Here is an 18,659-nt window from a genome sequence, read left to right on the forward strand (position 1 = left end):
TTCTCATGTAAAATATATTCTTTTGAAGCCAAGAGCTGATGGCGCATGTCTATTAAGGCCTGAAAGAGCACAATTTCCAAAAAATCTACTGAGACCTTCTTCATGTGGATGTTGAACGATTCTGAATCTGAGAACTTGACATTTTTGATGAATCGTTATAAACAAAGGCAGAGTGTTACTGATAGAGCTATATTTTAAGATACACACAACCGGGCCATATTAAACATATGCTTGTTTATAAAGCAGTATTCTGTCCCTTGTGAATTGAGTTTCAGAGAGGAATGAGTCTGTCTCTGCTTCTCTGTGTGAGCTCCAGTGTGTTTATGACTGGGCTGCTTTTATCAGCTGTCTCTGTCCTCCAGCAGTATCACAAGCTGCGACTATAGATAGCATGTCATGTGAAGTGGTATCCTCCTCTCATTTTGCTGCTCATGCTGTGAGACAGAGGGAAGATTGTACAGTCCAATTATTTTAGTTGGCTTCCAAATTCTTTTTATTCTTAAAAAAATACATCCTAGAGCGAGTGTGCACTTCTAATCTCAGATCTGCAAGGAATAAAAGAGTTTGAGATATTATCTGCGGAAACCATCTTTGAAAGCAACACAGTTGCAGCTGCTGGGGATCCGTGTTTACTGCTTAGGTTTGGATTTTGGCCGACTCTCTTTTTTCTTGTTGTGCTTCCAGGGAAGAAAAAGCCAATTATTGAGGAGAAACATCAGGAACAGGCCAGTTAGTTGTCAAGTGTGAACAACAAAGTTAAATCATTAAGATCTTCAGCAATAATTCTCCTGTATCACTGACTTCATCTTTATGACCCAGACATGTTTACAACATCTAAAAAAGACTTTGAATAATATGTGCCTGATACGGGTTTCCCACAAATAAAGTTCCTTTTTCTGAATTAGAAATGTTTACAATTTAAAACTACTCATTCTCCCTCATTGAAAACCCCAGTATCTATGAATAATATTAATATTTGTTATTTAAAGGCAAGATGTTTCTTACTTTACTGAGAGGTCCATTCTCAGTGTATATCTTTGGAGGTTTGTAAGGGTTACATGTGTATGTCTTAAAATCAGATTTGAAGGACCAGTGTGTAGAATTTAGCAGCATCTAATGGTAAGGTTGCAACCAATTGAATATCCCACCTCCCTCCTAAGAGTGTAGGAGAACTCACGGTGGCCCCTAAACTTGATTTGTCCATTCTGGGCTACTGTAAAAATGTGGCAGCGCAACATAGTGGCCTTCTTAGAAGAGGACCAGCTCCCTATGTAGATATAAATGGCTCTTTGTAAGGTCAAAAATGGGATTATACACCAGTAAAAACATACTTGTGAATATTCTATTTTTATTCCTGCCGAATCTGGTTTTTAGATGCCACTAAATTCTACACACTGCACCTTTAAAATGATCTTAGAAGACTTTCCACATTCGGCAGATGAATGTGAAAACTGCATTCTAATGTCAAACTCTGCATATACATCACTCTGCACAGTGAAGATCAAACATCCAACTGAAGTAATAATAAGAAATACATATTTATGTGTGAAGTTATAATATGAAGCAGCTGTGCTGTTGTAAATGTGTCTGCAAGCCGTTTGTGCACTTTTGCATGTAAATTTGCACATGATACAACACAACTTCATAAATAAGGAACAGAGCAGAGTTGTGGCATAATCAACCATTGTCTGTATATGCCATTTCATTTGTTTCTGTTATATTAAAGGGTCAGTTCAGCCCAAATGACTAAAAACTATTTTCTTATTACCTATAGTTACATGATATTTTTGGTTTTATTTGCCCAGAATTTAAGATATCAAAATTTGGTGTTGCTCAAATGTAAGAATTCAACAGTTGTTCATTGGAACTACTTTCTACTGAAGAAATGGTCCCACTGAAAATGATTCACAGTAAAGCATATGGATTGTACAGAGTAACAGAGGCATTGTTTCCATGAATACACATTATTGTTGAGGTTTTACACATGTAAATTTCTCATGCTTTCATGAATACAAACAGAATGCCTTTCACCACCAATATATTGAGATGGTTCCTTTTGTTCGGGCTCCCTGTGAGCACAGGACTATAAAGGCAGAATTGTTACGTAAAAAATATTACAAAGCAGGAGTGCTGGACTTTTACATATAAATGAACGTCCTTGCCAGATGAGTGCACACAATGCTGATTAAGCCTATCACTGCCAGGAGTTTTTAAATCTGGTGTCTGTGGTTCCTATACCGGTGCAATGGTAGTCATGTGTTTTACATCAACTAGCACTGACTGGATTGTTACTGTCGACCAGATCGGACCGTTCTCAGTGTGTCCCAACCCTGTTGCATCACCATGGCCCGCTAAATAGCATCAGGGGTCTGCTGCTATAGATTTAAGTTAAGAAAAAACTGCATCTTAAATTTAAAAAAGCCATTGAAACAGCAATGCATACATATACATATAAGAATATGTATATGTATATGTACTACAGTCATTCTCTAAAAGTCTATGGTCAAATGAAACAGGTGCAGTCAATAGTGGACTCACTTCAAACTTTAGCTAAAGAAACCAGCTGATCTAACTTTTAATCTTGGTGAAGATTAAAAAACACAGCAACTTTTAATTGCTTTTTCATGGCTTGGTTTCAAAGGTGGGAACCTCCAGAATATGCTAATTCAGATGTCTAGTGATGTTTGGTACAACACATCTAATGTTTGTTGAACTAGTTGCTATGACATTTATTAACATTAACAATAAAATGTACCATATGTTTAAAAAATGTTCTTAGTTCAGCAGGTAATGATTTATTCTCTGCTCTGTGTCTTCATCTCTTACAGAAAGAGGAAAAGGCGATGATAGCCAAGATGAACCGACAGAGGACGAACTCTGTCACCCACAACAGCGGCCACTGGACCGACCGTCCCTTCTACAATCACCTGGGTGGCAACCAGATCTCCAAGGAGATGAAGAGGATGGTGAGGACCATTGTTTTTAGAAAGTATCTAACATTATGCATGTCAGGGTTAATAGAGTGCAACAACCAGGCGACTCTCCTCCCCAATACCTCGTTCCGGCTCTCATTCGGTGATTAAGACAACACATTTTTAATTCCCGTGATCCTTTGATCTTCAGCCCTGATAAGCAGCAGCGATGGCCCTTGATGGCACGCTCTGCCTCTCACACCTCAGGTCGGCTCTGAGAGGCTCTCCGGAGCACTTAGAGACAACAGTAACATGTAGGCGGCTGCGATGTAGTGAGTACCACAACAAATTTGCAGTCCACCACCTGCTGAACAGCCAAAAAAAAAAAAAAAGAAAAAAGAGAGAGAACCAATCCTCCATCCTCCAAACTTCAACTCCTCCTGGGCTGAAATTGATTTCGGAGGAAAAGTTTGAAATGTAGCAGCAGCAGAGTGATGACACCATATGGAGATTTTCATTTTTATTTACATACTGTTGCTCTCCCTGCTGAGCCGACCCTACGCACAGTGACTCACTCAGTGAATGGATGCACCCACACCTGAAACACAAACACACACACACACACTCAAGAGGATTATTTTCTTGTTTGTCTTCATGTTATTAGTCCACCCACCTCTCTCACTGTATCTGTAATAGTGAAGAAGAAGATGACAAAGCATGCACATTTTTTCTCTTAAATTTAAGTTTTACTTTGCTGTTGAACATACACACACACACACACACACACACACACACACACACACACACACACACACACACACACACACACACACACACACACACACACACACACACTCACACACACACACACACACACACACTTCATCTCCCAATTACAAAACCCGAGTTGTGTTTATAGCAGCCAACAGACCCCCCCTGGTGGTCACATTGTAGAAAACTAAATACTGAAAAGGAAGTCTGTACACATGGATTAAACAGTTTTAAAGTAATGTAATTTGTTATTCAGTCTTATCAGATTTATTTTATCAGGTTACTCAATATTAGACATAAAACTCTCAGATCATTATTAGACATAATATCTCCTCAACCTCAGGGTTATCAGGGTTTGGAGATTTAAACTATTTCACATATATTGGACATTGGAGGTGGGCAGGTTGAAAGATGTGGGCATTTATCAGAGAGGGATATTGTTTTCAATTTGCAACATGGGGCTTGACTCAACCCTAGAGAGTATGTAACAAGATCTGGTGCATCAATATTGATCTTTTTTTTCTTTTTTTAAGTCTCTTTGGATTGATTTTTGTGCATACTTTACACCTGATGGATTAAATCAGGATCTTTTCTGCTGCTATTGTGGATTTTTAAGGGCTTTTCCTGATCTCATTGGTTATTTATTATGCCAGATGTACAGTGTTGACTAGTCAGTGTGAGGCCTGTGTATTGCTCATCACAAACAGCCACTGTGAATTAAACAGGCCAAAAAAGAAATAGACCCCCACTTACTGAAACACAAAATATAGAAAGGCTAATTTTTACAAAAGTGGAAACACTACAGCTAAGACTGGTCTGCATTAAAAAGAAGAAGAGGCTTATCTCCTGACTTCCTGGATGATCCTGACATTGTATCAGCAGCTCCTGTGTTTAGTTTTTATTTTGCTTAATATCAGATGAGTGTGTCGCCAGGGTGTGTTCTTTATCCCCCTGAGTCAAAGAGCTCTTTCATAGTTTGCACAAACCTCAACATCAACTTTATTTTACCACAGCTCAGCCTTTCCGTCCCCCCCACCCCTCGCTCCCTCCTGCCTGTCAGTCTTTCTCTCTCTCTCTATCTCTCTACCACTCATTAATCACCCGGCAAGCTCCAGAGATTAAAAAAAAAAAAACAAGTTGTAGAGAGTGAGGGAGTCAAAGACGCACAGAGGGCATGAGAGAGAATGTAGATGCAGATGGGAGGAGGGAGGAGAGGGGGGGGTGTTATGGATATATAGTCTGTCTTGTTCCACCATCCACAGACAGATGGAGCTGAGCAGAGCACATGAGAGGAATGACTGGAACCAGCAGGAATGCCAATGTTTTAGTTTTTACCTTCTGCTTTCTCATGTTGCAGCGTTTGCACTATTTGTGCTCCCCCAGCTGTGATCTTACTGTATTTATCCATGAGAGGGAGCTAGAGAGACACTTTAGCTCACTTCATTCTAATACTGTACATAGTAGATGTGGATGTGGATGGGTTACTGAACTGCTGATTTAAAATACTGTCAAATTAGTAAAGCTGTTTAATTCAGAGACTAGAACCTGCCTCTCAGGCTTAATGTGATGCTATCCTGTTATATTGTTCAGAGGAGCTAACACACACACACACACACACACACACACACACACACACACACACACATATATCCATACATATACATGTACAAACATACACACAGGCTGCAGGTCAAGAGCCGGTGAAAACAGGAAATGGTTGGGGAAAAAATGTCTCCTGAGGTCTGACAGGTGAGCTCTCATCTCAGTTTATAATACACAAACACGGGTGCTTGAAATAATGTGCAAGACAGTGTGCATGTGGGAAACGAAGAAATTCTCCCACATGTATACAGTAGTGCTGTTTCTATAGAGAGGATTCTGTTTCATCATTATTTTCAAAGGATTTCAGGTCTGAGAGCAAAATTCCTTTGATGAGTCAGACTTTTGGACAGGAAGCAGTGATAGGTGTTAAATTGAACAAAAACGTACTATTACAAAAATATAAAATAAACAGCAGAGTTGGATTCTTATGATTCACTGATTTTTAACTGCGGTGCACACAGCGTCCACTAATCCCACGAGAGCTAAGAGTTATAATAGTCAACTAAAACTTGGCATTAAAGGACATTAATTACCTTATAAACACTACATCTCTGATAAAACATAGTGTCTTTTCTTGAGCTCTACATACAACAAAAAAAGCCCATGTCCAAATGAAAAATCACATCACAAACTAACCTGTGGGGCTAACAGTGGCGTATAGCAGGATCTTTGACTTTGTGGTTCTACATTATTATACTGTATCATAAGGAAATATGTTCATGATTTAAGTATTTAACACACATCAACATCATCAAAGCATCAGTAGTCCTGTCATGATAACTACTTTTGTTGAACGATATTCAGTCTCAGAAATAATCGCGATAAACGATATTATTGTTTTTTTTTCAGCCAGTTTGGTTTCCCATGAGCCTTAAACGCCATTGCTAAAGAGAAGGTCCAAATCTGAGTTGTAATACATTCAAAACACTACACCATGCTTTAGACCTGTCACGATAACTACTTTTATTGGACGATATATTGTCTCAGAAATAATCGCGATAAACGATATTATTGTCATTTGAAGATCATTTTATACCACTGATATAATGATAATATAATAGTATATTAATGCAAGGGGGGGTGGTGGATGAATTAGAGAGTGGGTGCTACACTTGTGTAAAAACACAGACTGTCATTATGGTTGGGGACAGAGTTATTTACCTTTAATTCTTCTACAGTCTCCACTCAGGACGTACACAGTGAGGAATGGAGGACACTACTTGTTTAGCCAATGTGACATGAATAGCATCTTAGCTGCTAATGTGAAGTGTGGTAATACTGAGGTCAAAAACATGATCAAGGTCTTGATCATGTATCATATGATAAGTCCATATATAGACATGATGATGTTGATAATTACGTTAATTCACGATAAGTTGATAATGTCATTATTGTGACAGGCATATGCATCTCACAAATTCACTGATATTTGGACGTTGACATCCCACTGAAAAGCCAAAACAGTTGTGAACTGAATCAGTGTGACTGTCTGAACCGGTCTGTTCATGAAAAACAGAAGAATAATCTAACAACAGGTCTACAGTGGACTCACAGCGTTGTCATCTTCATACCAGGTTTGACAACTGACAGGCTCACAAAAACATTTACAATAGCTTTGTTCTTCTAGAATCAAGGTTTACACAAGCTGTCTTTTTATAGCAAATCATCTCAATGTCACATTTTCAAAGCTGTGTTTTGTCAAAGTGAAGTCACATAGTAGCATCTGCACTCTTGCTTTAATAAGATTAGTCAGATACATACTTTAATCCTCCTGTTTAGCATTCATAAGCACTGTGTAAACATGACAGCTACATTATATGTAGCTAAAGGATACTTTGAAATGCTTTTTTCCCATCAATGTATTTGTCCACAGTTATAAGTCATCCTGTGGAGACATATTTTATATTACTGTACTGTATTGTCTTTTTTATTGAAGTGAGCAAGGACCTTTCAACATATTTGTCATTCCTTCTAGAAATTAGATTACGAAAATTTGATCTGCTTAACCACTAGCTTCCATTCAATCACATTCAGTTATCATCAAAGGTATTATATTATCCTCGCCCACCCAATTATATACACACACTTTGTACATACCCCTAAATATAGCGCACGCACACACACACACACACACACACACACACACACACACACACACACATATATATATATATATACATACATATACATTTACAAACATACACACACATGCATACATATATACACACATTCTTTGAATCATTAATTTCTATTATTGTCCCTAACACACACTCAGGTGCAAAATGTGATAAATTCATGCTCTTTCATAAGTGAAAGGGATCTTTTAATATACTAAACTTGTATAATTGTTTATTAGGTCAGAAATGTAACTGTATAATTAATCCAATATATAATTTAATATAATATAACACTAGTTAGTCTATATCAGGCCTATATTGTCATATAAATATATATGTACATATGTCCCTACCCACACATACACACATACATACACATCTATACATGTATACAGTATATATATGCACCCAGCAGTGTGGATATGAAGCTCTGGACACATGTCAGACATCCTCTCTGCAGCCTCAGTGTGAAATAAATACTAAACGCTGATGTTGAACAGCAGCAGAGTTCAGTTGTCTCTTTGCTCCTATCTCAGAGGAGGAGTGGATGATTACTATGTGCAGTACACCGCTGTCATGTTATCAACTTTACACCTTAATGAAAAATATCGACACACTCTGGTGACACTAGTGAAACAGAGAGGAGATGAGAAAGTTACAGAATATAAGTGAAACTCATCGTCTGTCTGTGCTCGATACCACTTTTCTTTTATCTCTTCCTTCCCTCTCAGGAGATAGAAGGGGGGGAGGGTGGGGGGGGGGATCACCTACTTCTTATTATAATTGCTTGTTGACTACAGCTTTCTCATTTATATTTTAGCAGAAACCTGCTTAACTTTGTTTTTAATTTATGCTCACTGAACCCTTTATTGCTACTGTTTGGTTTTTATGCTCTTTGGCTCAAATGTCAGCAGGCCTCCGTGTGCTGTTACCTACAAAATGATGAGGACAACATGAAATTTGATAATTAGTATTCAACTGGATAAACTGATGCGCAATCAGATGGACGATTGAGTGGCTGAAGTGGCTCAGCTCCATTTTTAATTTGAAGAAATGATCTCTAGAATGATTTATAACCATCCAAACACAAGGTCATTTACAGAAAATCCTCACATCTGAGAAGCTGGAGACAAAGAATGCTTGTTTTTAAACTTAAATAATAAAAGATTTTAAAATATATATATTTAATTTACTGTCAATCACTAGAAATCACTGAATATGTGACAGTTTTGTAAATAGGATAATTAAGGATGAAGTCATGTAGAGAGCTCAGTGTGCTCAGGTGTTCAGACTGTTTAAACCAGACCTTTTCATTTCGAGTTAATTGTCTTTTTTACATTTTCTCTTCTTTTCTCTGTCTTGCAGGGATTTGAAGACCCCAAGGACAAGTGAGTTGTTACTATACTTCAACGTGATTGTCTTACCTCCCATCTTTCTATCTTCTATCTGTTGTCTCCTATCTGTATCTTGTATCTGTGTGCCATGGCACTGTTAATGACTTTGACTCAGGGTTTAGGCCACAGGACGCCTCTGTGGTCTTTAACCCTATAATGTCTGAACCATCAAATAATTGCCAGAAAAATATTAAATCTGAAAATTTAAAATTAATTAAATTAAATATTAAAAAACTGGAGTGTTTATTGGGATAAATAATTAAAAAAATAAATAACATTTTGCATATATGGGTTTTGTTTTCTATCATATTTGACACATCTGGAATTTTTGCAAGCCCCTTAAAGGTCCTGCATAAAGCTCATATCATCCACAACATGAAATGCAATAACATATACCTGCTGTATCTAATCTGATACACACATTTTCAACAGGAATTTACCATCAAATAAGCTACAAAATATTTAGTCATTCAACATTGGATCAATCCAGTAACTATTCTTATTGAAGTATCACTAACTAATTGAATGTTTTTCTTACCTTCACCTTTTCTAAACTGGCAAAAAATATCCATGTTTCAAAATTGTGGCTCACTGACTGAAAACGTCCATCTTGGCTGCTTCAAATTAAAGGTCCCTTGGTGCATTTGTTCTTCCCCCTGGTGGTTTATCTGTGAACTGCATGTATCTGATCGTATACATCAGGTTTTTCAGGCAAAAAAACCAATGATCGCACTGATGATGTAGAGCTCTCTAAAACTCATGTATCAAATATGAATCACTTGGCGTTACAGGGTTAAGGATGTACTGCACAGACTGTCTGGCACTGAATCAGACCACAAATTGACAGTACTTTTAAAATTCATCTGAGAGCTGGCTTTGTGTCCACACTGTTGACAAAAACCAGCATTAGTGGCGGTCATGAAATATTATGAGAGACTATGTTCCTGCTGTTTATGGCTGATGTAAACACCCATTAGACACTTACCAATTTGCTTACATGCAGAAACAAAGCACAGATGGTAACATTAGTGCATTTTGTACCTGATTGCTTAGCACCTAGAGGATGCAGCGGTTTTTAAAGAGGCACCCTCTTCCATCAACATCGCTCTCAGACCCTCCCTGATGCTCTTGTTGTTGAACGGATGCAAATTCCTGCAGCCAGGTTCCAACATCGGGTAGAAAGCCTTTGAACGTAGAAGAATAAAGGTTTTTACAGCAGTGTATAACCACAGTGTCACGACTGTTTTCACTGCTAAATGTCAAAGAAAAAATAAAAGTCACTATTGCAACACTGCTGTAAAAGTGTCTGATATAAACTGTTTACTGCCTGGTTTGTATCACTGGAACTGTGTTTGTCATTTGTTGATGTGATGTCAGGATTGTTCATGATTTGTCCTCTATGGAATGCTATTAGTTGTTCCACGTTGCTATAGAAACTCAGTCTTGATGGCCTGACAAGCTTTTTATACCCGATAAATGCCGCTAATAGGCGTTCAACCTCAGCCTTTGTTACAGTGCTGTAACCGTGACAAATTTCCTCGAGTCCCTTTGTTACAGAAAATGTCCCCATTTTGTCACAATTCAAAGACGATGTCGTCATTTGAGGTCTACCGCCGTCGCTGATAGATATTCATAAAGCGGATTCAATGACGACTGTCTCGGCCGCAATCTTTAAAAAAAGACAAGAGTAGGGGATGTTTAAGCCACGGGCTGTCAGTGATCAAGGCACTGCAGTCATTTCTACAGAAGTGGTCCTCCTCTTTCCTCTCCTCCCATGCTGTTCTGTATCTGTGAGTTGGTTCTGGCATCACACTGAGCCCGAGCGTCCAGGCTGACAGCTTCTGCTCCTGGCTACAGCACGGATCAAGCTCCTTATGCAGACCGACAGGTTTTTTTATCGTGCTCTGCTAGAAAGTATCATTAGATGTGATATCACAGCCTCACTGTGTGGTTTGGTGCATTCAGGGGCTTATTGCAGTGAGGAGTCACATATTTTTAGTCCATTTATGAGGACTCTTAAAAATCATCTCTGACCCTGAATGTTAAGCAGGCATTTCAGGGGTGAAAAAGCCTCTTAGACTACTAAAAACAATTTTTACCACTATATTAAGGCCTTTAATGCCAAAGGAAAAGACAATTTAGGGACATCTCTGATGTGGATAGGACTCAAATAATTCCTCATTTTTCTTTTACTTGGTTTACTTGGTGGTGGATGACTGTGGCTCAGGAGGTAGAGCGGGTCGTCCACTAATCGGAAGAGCGGTGGTTTGATTCCTTGCTCCTTCAGTCCATGTGTCGATGTGTCCTTGGGCAAGATGGTTACCCAGAATTTGCTCCCAAAGGCTGCGCCATCAGTCTATGAATGTGTGTGAATGGGTGAATGTGGCGTGTAGTGTAAAAGCACTTTGAGTGGTCCAAAGACTAGAAAAGTGCAATCCATTTACCATTTACTAAAAGAGATTCTTTTGAGTTCCTCTCATCATAGAGAAAATGTGCCTAATCCTTGAAAAATCAATAGTGTTGTGCTATTAATGTTGTTTTATTGTACGGTGTCTTTTAAAGCCCCTACATGAAGAATTCTTACTTCAGATGATCTATAAAATAGAAAAAATAGACGATTCTTGTGAAAACTGGTACTGTCTATTTGCTACTGTTAGTCTGTTCATCTCAGCATTCTCAGCATTGCTTTCTTGCCTCAGTCTTTTTTTAAACACAACCACTGTGGGTTGTTCTCACTTCATCGCACACATTCTCCGTGCGCTGTCGTTTTTCGCTCGCCCTCGGATGTGACATTGTCGAGGAGGGATGAAAAGCGGCGACAGCCTTTAGACACCAGTATAATCACTGTGATCTCAGTAGCGTTACATCTCAATCAGCTGATTAGCGCTTGTCAACAAGGCCAGAGAATTTCAATCAATGTAAGCGACACTGTGAAGATCTAGTGATTAGTCCCAAATGAACCTGCTTATCAGTGTATTTTGTGATTGAGGAGAGTGGTGGGTGTTTTTTTTGTTTTTTTAAAGATCAAGTGCTCCTTTTCCCTTTGCATGTAATTAGCTAAATATGAGTGCAGCTCAGGGTAGCTGACCATACAATCATTATAGATGTTGCTTTTGCACAGTTGTGCAGTATTGTGAGTAGGGAATAAGGTGCTCGGTCTCTCTGAGTGTGGAGTTTGAAAAAGATAACCCGCAGCAGAGACTGAAGAGCCCTGACATATAAATGTCACCTGGTCTCATCTTGTCTTATTCAGGCATTTCATATTCAGAAATGCTCAGGAAAATCTAAACCCGGAGGACGAGGTGGATGAGTTCCTGGGCCGGGCCATCGACGCACGCAGCATCGACCGCCTGCGCTCCGAACACGTGAAAAAGTTCCTGCTCACCTTCAGAGAGCCTGACCTAGAGAAAAAGGTTAGGTTGTACACACCCACGTACACACACACATACACACACAAAGACACACACTGCCAATATAGCAGCAGATAATTGGCCGTGACAAGCAATCTTCCCTGTGCAAAAAGCTCTGCCCAGCTCTCTCTTCTCCATCCCTTGAGGAAATCAGTCAAAGCAAAGTGTAACATAGAAAGGGAGGAGCCGAGGGTTTGACTGGAGACAGCTTTACCAAAGGAAAGAAGAGGAAGTAAACTGCTACAGACAGACGGGTTGAGAAGAAAAGGTTAGAGTTTGGGTCGTAGCAAAAGAGTTTGGGGGAGAAGACCTGTTTTCAAGTTTCAATTACTCTCTCTGCCATGGTGAAAATGTTAGGAAGTGAAGACTTAGAGAAGATCTGAAGGATTTTTTTGTGAGCTTCCGGCTCGTTCTGGGTGAAATCATCTCTGTCTGTGCTTCAGATAACACACACAGCCTTATCATCCTATACATCCAGCGCAGAAGCAACCTCTGAGTGCTATTTTAACAGCGTAAACAGTTAAAGCACTGGATATAAGCAGTCAGGAAATGAAACCAGTGTGAGGAACATATTACACATTTCATGCTCAAGCAGGTCCGCCATCTTGGATGGTAGGGGGAGCTAGGTACGGCAACACCATGTGGACAGACCGCATACAAAAAATTATATAGTAGATGCGCACATCTGGAATAGGAAAGCAGGTGCTGGACCAAATAACTAAATCTGTAAAGCTAGAAAGAAGTCAGCGAACTGTAGCTCCCAGTGAGGGTACAATTTAACCCTTACATACTGTTCAGGGTCAAATTTGACCCATTTTTACATTTGAGAGCTGTAAAATCACCCTATACACATTTCCTTTAGCTGTACTTTTACTAATGTGACCCACAGTATATAACATTTTTATTTTTGTGCAGCTGATACACATTTTTATATATGCAAATGTACATGTTAAACCTGTATTTATTACAAAAAAAAAATCAAAAATGAGCATGATCATATTCTATAAAATCTCTGTGTATTTAAGATGGCATCTATACATTCTGTGTTTAGTCTTAAGAAGAACAAAAGGTTTGAAATGTCACTTGTGAAATCCTTTTAAATGATACCTGCATTGGGAGCTTCAGCGTGCCTTTTTTCTGCTGTAACAAACCTCATACACCTGCCCGACTCAATAGCACCCTGTCAATATACATCCACTAAAAGTGCTTGAGTGTTTGTTTGTGTTATTTCGAAGTGTCTGACATCATTATGGAAAGAACCACACAGAAATAAAATGTTTTTTCTTTACCTGTTACTTGATCCTGTCTGTTTGGTATTGCATCTAATCAAGTGTCACTCAAGGAGAGGTCTCGCTCTGAAATGTGAGGGAGAGTCGGAGAGAGGAGTGCCAGGAAGTGTGTGTTGTGTTGGAAAAAAAGAAAGTGTAGCTTTAGTCTACTCTAGCTGTCTCCCTGCAACAACTTAACTCTCGTGAGATTTCTCCTTGAGCGAGCTGTATCCAAGTCAAATGTACTTACTTACTTAAATACAGCAACCCTGATTTCAATCTGTTAGAGACAGACGATGTTTGCTGTTAAAGCAACAGGAAGTCTGTCATCAGATGTTAAAATGACACCTCCTTGACAGTTTTTTTTTCATCCTCCTCTTCTCTTTTCCCTCCCGCAGTACTCCAAACAGGTGGACTCCAGGTTCGGGGCCTACGTGGCCTGCGCCTCCCTCGTCTTTCTCTTCATCTGCTTCATCCAGATCATCATCGTGCCACCGTGAGTCATCGCTTTCACAGTTTCCAATCTGGAAAAAAACCTCCTTATCTCCCATCGCTGAAAAATGACCCTATTACCAACTCTAATTATTATGATAAAACGGATGTGATGACAGTAATTTGACTCCGCACAGACACTTGTGTTATTACTGCCATTTAACAACAGAAGGCCTAATAACAGTGACAGATGCTGAAATCACCCATGTGTCCCCTGCATGCTTAACTAGCATCCACTCTGCTAAATCATGTGTATTATCTCAAAAGTTAGGAACTTGTGACAGCTCCAAGCTAAAGCGAAATAAATTCAAATAATAAATGGCAAACTTTTGAATTATGCAGTGTTTTGTTTACATAGGAAGTGAGTGTTGAAGGCCTGTAAAAATCACTGCACATTAAATAAACAGGCTGCATTGTTTTCAGTGTGAAATAACTTTAACAATAGAGCCAGGATCAATAAAGTAAAATATACAAGTTCATTAACCATATTATAATAACAAACCATCAACTTTTAACTGTTCAAACGTTGGTTTTCTTACCTTGGATAAGTCAAACAGCCCACTACTACTCAGTGAGTCAAACAGGGACACATAAATAAGATTTTTGGTTTTAATTCTGCATTTTTTCATCTGTGATCACACTTCTACCCAAAATATAGAGAAATACTTTCCGGTAAGTCACAGAGGTTATATTTTAAAAACAGGTTATACTTTCTGACTAATGGCCTCATTAATGTTAATAAACATCCAGTTGCAGTAGGTGCAGGGTGCATGATAATTACAGCTTTTTACTGATAATTCAGTTTTATTCCAACTTCAGTTTTATTCGTGGTTGTTTTTAGGGTTTTATTTTGCGTCTGCTATGATAACCTGCTATGATACCTCCCACTCCCACTAATATATTGTATATTTCTTGTTTATTGTATATAGTATTTGGAGATAGTTTTTATTGTATATAGAATTTTTTTGTATATAGTGTTTTATTTTCTAAAATCATTTTTAAAGAAAATTATAAGAGATTGTCAGACAACACAATAACAATATAAGGAGGCCATATGTTTAGCTCATAGTTAAAATGCACTTGCCTTTTCTTTTCGGGATTTTTATGACTACTTAGAATGATTACTAAAACTACAAAACTATTTTTTTTTAAAAGAGAGAAAGAGAGAGGAGAAAGGATGGAAAATGATAAACACCAGTAAAAGGCATTGTTTAAGAAGTTGTCAACCTAATTGTTATACTTATTAATGACATATAATCAGTCTAGTAAGTATTAACTAAGTTATACATAGTTATAGTATAGTTATGCATCCTTATAAGAAAGTGGTGTGACTTTTAAGCCTTATCTTGTAATATCTGACATTATCTTCTCATTGTGGCTAATCTTTCCTTTAGTCTCACAAATCCTCACACAGCTTCAGTCCTCACACTATCATCACTACCTGCACGGCAACGTCTTCCATCTAACAATCCTTCAAACAATTATCAAATGAAAAAGTCCTTTTCATAACACAAAAAGTGTAACAGCCGAGTTATAAAAGACAATATCAAATCAAAACTGCTCTCATAAAGCTCAAGCAGGTTTTTGTCTCCAGGCGTCCCCACCTCCTCTTTCTTTTTTTTCTTTCTTCTCCCTCTTCATTCTCTCCTGCAGTCTAGACTTCTCTCCCTGCCCATCGCTCAGTATCGATCTCCTCTAGCCCATCTCTTTATTAACCTTTCATCTTACCGCTCCCCTCTCATCTTTTATTCTTGTCTTTACCTCACGGTCTCGGCATCCCTCCTTTTTGTTGACTCCTCTTCTCTCGCATTGTTTTAATCTGTTTTCCTAAATCATTTTCACACCTTTGATCCTCTGTTTGCTGCACTTCCCCTCGTAAAAAACCCTTAAAAACACAGGCAGAAACGAACAGGTAGTTTTTTCTATGTGTGTGTAATCTCATCCTGACTGTGTGTCGTCTGCAGCTCCAGCCTGATGATCGGCTTCTTCATCACCTGTCTGATCATCCTGACGGCTGTCATGTTCGTGTCAGCTGTGTACTGCTGTTTCGGGGTGAGTCGACTCTTTACCTGCGATGAATAAAGAATCAACTCTTTGTACAGATATGAGCTTAACAGAGTAATAAGAGAAGTTTCTGTTTACAAGGATGAAGTTTTACTGAATCTCAAATGTAAATATAAAATAAGTTCAAATAAGTACGTTTAAAAAAAAAAAAAAAAAAAACTCATCCCAATTTCAAAACTAACCCAGAGTAATTGTATGCTGGTAGTTCATTGATAAGTGCTTTGGTGATCAATATCTGCAGACGTTGCCAACCAGCTAATCATTTATCAGGCTGTGCTTTAATGCTGAACTTGCCATTGATTCCAGATCATTCACTGATGTAGAAATTGAACCATATTCTGCCTCTGACCTCACTGCCAGTTGTTCCAGAGACGCATTTTGAAGTAATCACTAACAGTTTACTTTAATTCCCCCTGTTTAGCTTCTTTAAGCAGGCTGTTCAAATGTATTGAATGTTTTTTTCAACACACATATAATATAATATAATATAATATAATATAATATAATATAATATAATATAATATAATATAATGTTGGAGCATATATAAGTGCTTATTAGGAACAGTAACACCTCCTGTGGGTAGTCGTAAGTGGAGATTGATGAATGAACAGATAATGAATGATGACAATACTGTGTGTGTGTGTGTGTGTGTGTGTGTGTGTGTGTGTGTGTGTGTGTGTGTGTGTGTGTGTGTGTGTGTGTGTGTGTGTGTGTGTGTGTGTGTGTGTGTGTGTGTGTGTGTGTGTGTGTGTGTGTGTGTGTGTGTGTGTGTGTGTGTGTTATATTTAGGGGTATGTACAAAGTGTGTGTATATAATTGGGTGGGCGAGGATAATATAATACCTTTGATGATAACTGAATGTGATTGAATGGAAGCTAGTGGTTAAGCAGATCAAATGTTTGTAATCTAATTTCTAGAAGGAATGACAAATATGTTGAAAGGTCCTTGCTCACTTCAATAAAAAAGACAATACAGTACAGTAATATAAAATATGTCTCCACAGGATAAGTTATAACTGTGGACAAATACATTGATGGGAAAAAAAGCATTTCAAAGTATCCTTTAGATACATATAATGTAGCTGTCATGTATACACAGTGCTTATGAATGTTAAACAGGAGGATTAAAGTAACATGTATCTGACTAATCTTATTAAAGCAAGAGTGCAGATGCTACTATGTGACTTCACTTTGACAAAACACAGCTTTGAAAATGTGACATTGAGATGATTTGCTATAAAAAGACAGCTTGTGTAAACCTTGATTCTAGAAGAACAAAGCTATTGTAAATGTTTTTGTGAGCCTGTCAGTTGTCAAACCTGGTATGAAGATGACAACGCTGTGAGTCCACTGTAGACCTGTTGTTAGATTATTCTTCTGTTTGTCATGAACAGACCGGTTCAGACAGTCACACAGATTCAGTTCACAACTGTTTTGGCTTTTCAGTGGGATGTAAACGTCCAAATATCAGTGAATTTGTGAGATGCATAGGCCTGTCACAATAATGACATTATCAACTTATCGTGAATTAACGTAATTATCAACATCATCATGTCTATATATGGACTTATCATATGATACATGATCATGACTTTGATCATGTTTTTGACCTCAGTATTACCACACTTCACATTAGCAGCTAAGAGGCTATTCATGTCACATTGGCTAAACAAGTAGTGTCCTCCATTCCTCACTGTGTACGTCCTGAGTGGAGACTGTAGAAGAATGAAAGGTAAATAAGTAGTTATCATGACAAGACTACTGATGCTTTGATGATGTTGATGTGTGTTAAATACTTAAATCATGAACATATTTCCTTATGATACAGTATAATAATGTAGAACCACAAAGTCAAAGATCCTGCTATACGCCACTGTTAGCCCCACAGGTTTGTTTGTGATGTGATTTTGAGCTCAAGAAAAGACGCTATGTTTTATCAAAGATGTAATGTTCATAAGGTAATTAATGTCCTTTAATGCCACGTTTTAGTTGACTATTATAACTCTTAGCTCTCGTGGGATTAGTGGACGCTGTGTGCACTGCATTAAATTAAAAATCAGTGAATCATAAGACTCCAACTCTGCTGTTTATTTTATATTTTTGTAATAGTAAGTTTTTGTTCAATTTAACACCTATCACTGCTTCCTGTCAAAAAGTCTGACTCATCAAAGGAATTTTGCTCTCAGACCTGAAATCCTTTGAAAATAATGATGAAACAGAATCCTCTCTATAGAAACAGCACTACTGTATACATGTGGGAGAATTTCTTCGTTTCCCACATGCACGCTGTCTTGCACATTATTTCATGCACCCGTGTTTGTGTATTATAAACTGAGATGAGAGCTCACCTGTCAGACCTCAGGAGACATTTTTTTCCCAACCATTTCCTGTTCTCACCGGCTGCTGACGGGACACAAGGGACAGAAGAGAGCAGCAGTTCTGTTATTGGGGGGGGGGGGGGGGAATGTCCACACTTCATCTACTGATCTTACAGAGAGGATTTGGTATCTGAATCCCCTTCTCACTGCTTATCTTCCCCTCTTTACCCATCACTCCCATCCTTTCCTCCCTTCCCCTTGTTGTTCTTGTTCTCAGCTCTTCCCAGTCCCACTGCAGGCTTTGTCTAAGA

At 38.4% G+C, this 18,659-nt stretch overlaps 1 protein-coding gene across 1 annotated transcript in view; it reads left to right on the top strand.

Moving 5' to 3' along the window:
- adcy5 (adenylate cyclase 5) overlaps positions 1-18,659 on the top strand; it is a 97,051-nt gene that overhangs the window by 67,413 nt on the left and 10,979 nt on the right. The window contains exons 8-13 of the mRNA XM_062431634.1: positions 2,829-2,966; positions 8,768-8,790; positions 12,050-12,209; positions 13,873-13,970; positions 15,931-16,018; positions 18,626-18,659. The exon at positions 18,626-18,659 is cut by the window's right edge and continues 83 nt beyond it. Of these exons, the coding sequence (XP_062287618.1) occupies positions 2,829-2,966; positions 8,768-8,790; positions 12,050-12,209; positions 13,873-13,970; positions 15,931-16,018; positions 18,626-18,659 (541 nt within the window). The remainder of the gene's footprint in view (positions 1-2,828; positions 2,967-8,767; positions 8,791-12,049; positions 12,210-13,872; positions 13,971-15,930; positions 16,019-18,625) is intronic.

The sequence above is a fragment of the Scomber scombrus genome, chromosome 13, assembly GCF_963691925.1.
Source record: "Scomber scombrus chromosome 13, fScoSco1.1, whole genome shotgun sequence".
Lineage (NCBI taxonomy): Eukaryota > Metazoa > Chordata > Actinopteri > Scombriformes > Scombridae > Scomber > Scomber scombrus.